This window comes from Engraulis encrasicolus, chromosome 17 (genome assembly GCF_034702125.1).
Source record: "Engraulis encrasicolus isolate BLACKSEA-1 chromosome 17, IST_EnEncr_1.0, whole genome shotgun sequence".
Taxonomy (NCBI): domain Eukaryota; kingdom Metazoa; phylum Chordata; class Actinopteri; order Clupeiformes; family Engraulidae; genus Engraulis; species Engraulis encrasicolus.
The window spans coordinates 47,947,054-47,954,553 of record NC_085873.1 but is presented as its reverse complement, the minus strand read 5'-3'; the positions used below and the strand labels follow the sequence as shown (position 1 = coordinate 47,954,553).

The 7,500-nt window shown below is 44.4% G+C and overlaps 1 protein-coding gene across 1 annotated transcript in view; it reads left to right on the top strand.

Moving 5' to 3' along the window:
• The window catches only part of plce1 (phospholipase C, epsilon 1), a 212,341-nt gene that overhangs the window by 167,163 nt on the left and 37,678 nt on the right, over positions 1–7,500 (top strand). The window contains exons 18-22 of the mRNA XM_063221000.1: positions 704–869; positions 3,289–3,396; positions 3,993–4,109; positions 4,645–4,803; positions 5,967–6,183. Coding sequence (XP_063077070.1) covers positions 704–869; positions 3,289–3,396; positions 3,993–4,109; positions 4,645–4,803; positions 5,967–6,183 — 767 coding nt within the window. The remainder of the gene's footprint in view (positions 1–703; positions 870–3,288; positions 3,397–3,992; positions 4,110–4,644; positions 4,804–5,966; positions 6,184–7,500) is intronic.

Sequence of the window (7,500 nt, the reverse complement as noted above, 5' to 3'; positions counted from 1 at the left end):
GCAATAGAAGTAGTCAGATACTGAGCAACAATTTATTGGCTTTTTTCTGTATCAGTCTGTATCAGTCTTGCAATGTTTTGAGTTGCTTTTATTTGCTCCCGAAGTAATTGAAACTTAAAAAAATTGCCGGATCGATTCTGGAACTTGCCGGATCGATTCTGGATCGTCCATGACCCACATCGATTCGGATCGCCAAATCGATCATTGTTGACACCGCTACTGCCTCTGTATTTCAGGTTCTTAATGGACAAGGAGAACTTTGCTATCTGTGGTGACCATTTTGTGACCGAAGGTTAATTTTTGGTAACTTGTGGTGACCGTGTGCACTTGAAGAGCTCTTCCAAAACGCTATATCCATCCACCATTTTTGACTTTTTGCATTTTAATATTGGAATTGACTGTTCATATCGTCATATCATCTATATGTGAATTCTTGCCATTCAAATGTTTTGAGAACATACTTTTAAAACTTCTATAAAATGCATTTTGCAATGCGATTCAGTGGAATTCATATATATATATATATATATATATATATATATATATATATATATATATATATATATATATTTTTTTTTTTTACATTTCCCAACATTCTATAAAATGGATATATCTTATTTTGGAAAAGAGCTCTTCACTTCTTCCCCCACGTATTTCAGATTGCTGATGCACAAGGATAACTTTGCTATCTGTTGTATTTCAGGTTCCTGATGGACAAGGAGAACTTTGCGTCTCGTCAGGAGGAGTCGCAGGTGAGCGCGGAGGAGCTGCAGTACCCGCTGTCCTACTACTACATCGAGTCCTCACACAACACCTACCTCACCGGACACCAGCTGAAGGGGGAGTCCTCCGTGGAGCTCTACTCTCAGGTACGACAGGACAGGAGAATTGTGACCAGATGCAGTATTGGAAAAATTATCTGTTGTGTTGTGTTCAGTACAGTTGGTAGACATTGTTACCCTTAAAGTGATACTGTCCCATTTTTGGAAATAACCTCCCTTGAGTCAAATCGTTGAGTTTTACCTTTCTCCTGTACTTTCAACCGTTCTCTTAGTATGGAAGTGCAAATTTTACCTCCATGCTAGCAGTTAACATTGAGTCTCATAGGTTATGTTAACTGCTAGCTTGGAGTTAAAATCTGCCTATTATTTAACTCCAAAAATGGGACAGTATCACTTTAAGTCCTAGCTGGTAATTATGACACTGTCTATGACACCAGCTCAAGGGGGAGTCCTGCGTGGAGCTCTACTCTCAGGTAGGACAGGACAGCCAGGCTGTGCCCTCCTAGTGACGCCACACCTACAGCCTTGCCTCTAGTTAGGCCAAGAACAATACAAACACGATTGTGAGCTCCCGTAAAAACGGTAACTCCTCCCACAACACCTACCTCACCGGACACCAGCTGAAGGGGGAGTCCTCCGTGGAGCTCTACTCTCAGGTACGACAGGACAGGAGAATTGTGACCAGATGCAGTATTGGAAAAATTATCTGTTGTGTTGTGTTCAGTACAGTTGGTAGACATTGTTACCCTTAAAGTGATACTGTCCCATTTTTGGAAATAACCTCCCTTGAGTCAAATCGTTGAGTTTTACCTTTCTCCTGTACTTTCAACCGTTCTCTTAGTATGGAAGTGCAAATTTTACCTCCATGCTAGCAGTTAACATTGAGTCTCATAGGTTATGTTAACTGCTAGCTTGGAGTTAAAATCTGCCTATTATTTAACTCCAAAAATGGGACAGTATCACTTTAAGTCCTAGCTGGTAATTATGACACTGTCTATGACAGTGATTCTCAACCTTTTTTTAGGCAAGGCACCCTTACAATTCATGAAAAATTTCAAGGCACCTTAAACCAACAATCCGTAACTTGGCATCGCATCCGATACCACACAAGCTTAGAAATGTAACACATTTGGAGACGTCACATGACCTACGTTCGAAGTTGCAGCTGACTGGGGCAACCTATATTTACTTTACTGTGCCTAAATGGCAGATGAAAGATTCCACTGACTACCATTAACTTATCAATTTAGACAAATTTAGATAATTTATTTATCAGCCACGTTTCCGCGGCACCCCTGAGGGGGGCCCGCGGAACCCCAGGGTGCCCCGGCACCTCTGTTGAGAAACACTGGTCTATGACACCAGCTCAAGGGGGAGTCCTGCGTGGAGCTCTACTCTCAGGTAGGACAGGACAGCCAGGCTGTGCCCTCCTAGTGACGCCACACCTACAGCCTTGCCTCTAGTTAGGCCAAGAACAATACAAACACGATTGTGAGCTCCCGTAAAAACGGTAACTCCTCCCACAACACCTACCTCACCGGACACCAGCTGAAGGGGGAGTCCTCCGTGGAGCTCTACTCTCAGGTACGACAGGACAGGAGAATTGTGACCAGATGCAGTATTGGAAAAATTATCTGTTGTGTTTAGTGGTGTGGATCGGCACTGCCCTCACGATCCGATTCGATCACGATTCGGGAGGTTTCGATTCGATTCGATTCTATGCGTTCCGATCCGATCCGATCCGACCCAATTCTACAATGCATTGCAATGCATTACATTTCTACTGAAAGCAAAGCACATGTTTAATCAGACACGATGAGGCAATACATGTAGTCAGATACTGAGCAACAATTTATTGGCACACACGCACACACACGCACACACACACACACTAGCCAGTGCTGCGCCCTCCTAGTGACTCCACACCTTTGGTGGTGTTGCTTCTAATAGCAAATGGAGGGAGGCGGGTCAACCATGCTGCTTGGAAACGTTTATTATCATGCTCGGGGTCAGACTCAAATCGAATCGCGATTTCTATGTCTATGATAATCAGGCAAGGGGGACACGGCACTTGGAGCTCTACTCTCAGGTTGGACAGGAGAGGCAGGCAGGAGCCAATTAATGGGAGAGGCAGGCAGGCCCCAATTAATGGGAGAGGCAGGCAGGCCCCAATTAATGGGAGAGGCAGGCAGGCCCCAATTAATGCACAGCCTAGATATGAAGAGCCACCTTGTTGCAAAATGACGCATATTCATTTTAGAACATTTTGGGAAATTGGCATTTTTGTTCCGGGCATTCCATTGCATTGAATAGCAAAATACATTTTATATATGTTTTTAATATAAAAAGTATGTTCTCAAAATATTTTAAATAGCAGGGGTGTAAATAAGCACTTTTATAACTTTCAAGAATCAGTTAAATATGACTACTTATTTATTTGTTTATCTATCTATCTATTTATTTATTTATTTATTTCATGTATTGTTTGATATTTTGTGTGTTGCAGGTGTTGCTGCAGGGGTGTCGCAGTGTAGAGCTGGACTGCTGGGATGGAGACGACGGGCTGCCAGTCATATACCACGGACACACACTCACCACCAAGATACCATTCAAGGTAACACACACACACACACACACACACACCAAGATACCATTCAAGGTAACACACACACACACACACTCACCACCAAGATACCATTCAAGGTAACACACACACACACACACACACACACACACACACACACACACACACACACACACACACACACACACATATGCATCCGTGCACACACACACACACACACTCACCACCAAGATAGCATTCAAGGTAACACACACACACAAACACACGCACACGCGAACACGCACATGCATCCGTGCACACACATACACACATGCATCCGTGCACACACACACAAACACACACACACACACACACACACACACACACACACACACACACACACACACACACACACACACACACACACACACACACACACACACACACACACACACACACACACACACACACACACACACACACACACCAAATTATAAAGTGTCCACAGTGTCACGTGTGTATGTTGTTGTTGTTGTTGTTGTTGTTGTTGTTGTTGTTTTTTTCTGCAATGGTGTTGTGTTGTTGTTGTTGCTGTTGCTGTTGTTGTTGTTGTTGTTGTTTACTGCAATGGTGTTGTGATGTTGCAGGACGTGGTGGAGGCAGTGAACCGGACGGCATTTGTGAACTCTGAGATGCCGGTGATCCTGTCCATCGAAAACCACTGCTCTCTACCTCAGCAGCGCAAGATGGCCGAAATCTTCAAGGTGCGTATCTCCTGAAGATAGAGATTGGACAAACGGAAACATTTAATTCATTGAAGTTACAGGAGCATTTCACTATTATGATTGTTCTGAAACAGGTCACAGAGTTTAGTTAAAGAAGCAATTTATGGCAGTGTTTTGTCTAATGTATAGCAAAGGCATATAGAGTATTATATATATATATATATATATATATATATATATATATATATATATATATATATATATATAATATATATATATATATATATATATATATATATATATATATATATATATATATATATATATATATATATATATATATGTGTGATAATTATCTTGTGATGGAGTGGCCATCACTGGGGTTGTGAGTGTGTTCTGACTGTCATGCCAACGAGCCTGGCTCTTTGGTGTAGCGGTCAGAGTCCCAGTTTACTACCCCATAAGGTTTGGGTTCGAGTCCCGGCTGGGCAACTCTACTCCCCCTCGCTACATATCTATCTATATTACAATATTTACAATATTTCCTGTAATTTGCCCTGGTCGTGTGCGGCAGACGGTGTTTGGGGAGAAGCTGGTGACGCGCTTCCTGTTCGAGAGCGACTTCTCGGACGACCCCCTGCTGCCGTCTCCATGGCAACTGAAGGGCAAGATCCTGCTGAAGAACAAGAAGCTGAAGGCTCACCAGGCGCCTGTGGACATCCTCAAGCAGAAGGTGAGGACACAAGGACACATATTATATACACCCACATTATATTATATTAACCCACCAGGCGCCTGTGGACATCCTCAAGCAGAAGGTGAGGACACAAGGACACATATTATATACACCCACATTATATTAACCCACCAGGCGCCTGTGGACATCCTCAAGCAGAAGGTGAGGACACAAGGACACATATTATATACACCCACATTATATTAACCCACCAGGCTGTGAGGACACAAGGACACATATTATATACACCCACATTATATTATATTAACCCACCAGGTGCATCCTCAAGCAGAAGGTGAGGACACAAGGACACATATTATATACACCCACATTATATTATATTAACCCACCAGGCGCCTGTGGACATCCTCAAGCAGAAGGTGAGGACACAAGGACACATATTATATACACCCACATTATATTAACCCACCAGGCGCCTGTAGAATAGACATCCTCAAGCAGAAGGTGAGGACACAAGGACGCATATTATATACACCCACATTATATTATATTAACCCACCAGGCGCCTGTGGACATCCTCAAGGTGAGGACACAAGGACACATATTATATACACCCACATTATATTAACCCACCAGGCGCCTGTAGACATCCTCAAGCAGCAGGTTTTTTTTTTTTTAAAGTTGCGATCTAAAATGCCCAAAAGTTGTGATTTAGTTGCGATTCCCTTTTTGTAATGAAGCTCGAGGAATATTTTGTATATTGACTTATTACTAAAAAAAGAATAGCCTAATGTAAAGACACTGAGACAGCCTACCTGTCAAATGAATTTGGAGCAACATTAAAGTGAGGGACTCGCACATTCCGCCAGTCTCATGTTTTCATAAATTATAGTATATATAAACCCCTCTTTTTAAGGACGTTTTTCCATGTTTGTATTGATGACAGGACAGTTGAGAGTATGGCACGAGGAGAGTGTGTGTGAGAGAGAGGTGGGGCAGGGAAAATTTGTCAAAATATATGATTGAAAAAATAATCTAAAAGCAAATGAATGTGTCTGTGTGTGTGTCTGTCTGTCTGTGCGTGTGCGTGTGCGTGTGCGCGCGTGTGTGTGTGTGTGTCTGTGTCTGTGTCTGTGTGCGTCTGCGTTGTGTGTGTGTCTGTATGTGTCTGCATTGTGTGTGTTGTGCCCATGTGACAGGCCCATCAGTTGGCCCACATGCAGGCGTGCCAGGCCAGCAGCAACGGCCCCTGCAGCAGCAGCCCCAGCGGGAGCACCTCGAGTGGGGGGAGCGGAGGAGGAGGAGGAGGAGGTGGAGGAGGAGGAGGAGGAGGCAGCAGTCCTCTGGGTACCACCCCCGAGGAAGAGGAGGAGGAGGAAGACGACTACGACTATGACTACGAGTCCCTCTCCGATGGTAAGAAACACTCTCATTAACAGGAACACGGTAACACATCCTTTGACAGATACTCAAAATTCAGCTTGGGAACCGGGCTAGCTGAATTCAGGGTACTTTAATTGTGTTAGAAATCTGGTCAACTTTTACTAAAAATGCTTCTAAACACCATTATAAAGGGACTTTTTTTTCTGGAAATGAATCTAGTCTAAGGGTGCATATAGTGGCATGGCCCTAGCAGGGCTCTGCCCTACTGGTGACGCAACGCTTTCGGCTCAGCTACACACAGTAGGGCCAGGAGCTTGCTCTATCCCGCTACAGCGGGAACTCCACCCACTTTGTCTGGAACCAATCAACTGAGCATTTCCAACCGTCCTGGGTAGAGGCAAGTTCAAGGCAGTGACGTGGTTTAAGCAGAGACGTTCTATTGGGCTAAGAAATGTTTGGTTTAAACTTTGGCACATCCATCAACCAGGAGCAAGCCGAGGGAGGCGGGTTAACCAGGCCATGGAAACAAAGCTCCTCCTCTATGGAAATGCTAATCGTTATAGTCCTGGTCAGACCAGAATCGCGGTAGTGATCTTAAGTCTATGAAAATCAGACAAGCATGGCCCATCTTCGAGACATTGAAGACACATTGGGTCAAGAGAAATGGTCCGAGGCAGTCATAGTCGCCACAGCCAGACTACTCACCCTCATAATAGAAAGACTAACAACCATTAGCGTCTTTTTTTATTGTTGGTATTTTACTTTTATTACCCAATTTTATGTTTTCGTGCCCTGACCTCTCTCATGTCTGCCTAACTGTTGCTGTGTACAGACTATGGGCCTTGTACCAGTGGCGGAACAATTGCTCACAGGGCCCCAGGGCAAAACACTGATAGGGCCCCCCTCCATATGGCCTGCCATGGTCACAATAGGGCCCCCCTCCATATGTCCTGCCATGGTCACAATAGGGCCCCCAACACCAATACAGAAGGGCCCTGGGGAGCAGGGGCAAATGCCCCGCTTGCCACCCCCCCCCCCCCCCCCCCCCCCCCCCCCTATAGGGCTGCCCCTGCCTTGTACATTTCAGCTCCGCAGTGAATGGGAAAGGGTGAAATAAAAAGGCTGTTGAAAAGCGTGATGCAGTGCAGATCGCCTACCCAGAGTGGTGCAAAGCCCATCTGGATTTTACTGATGCATCGTAACAGATAAGACAGGACAGGAAGCCAAGCCACACTTTCTCAGTCAAAGGAGAAGCGTCTGTTTAGTGTCACAGATCGGATTTACTGAAAGTCTTACCTCAACAACCGCTGGTTGGTTTAGTGTCTTGACCTACATTTTTCTGAGGAGAAA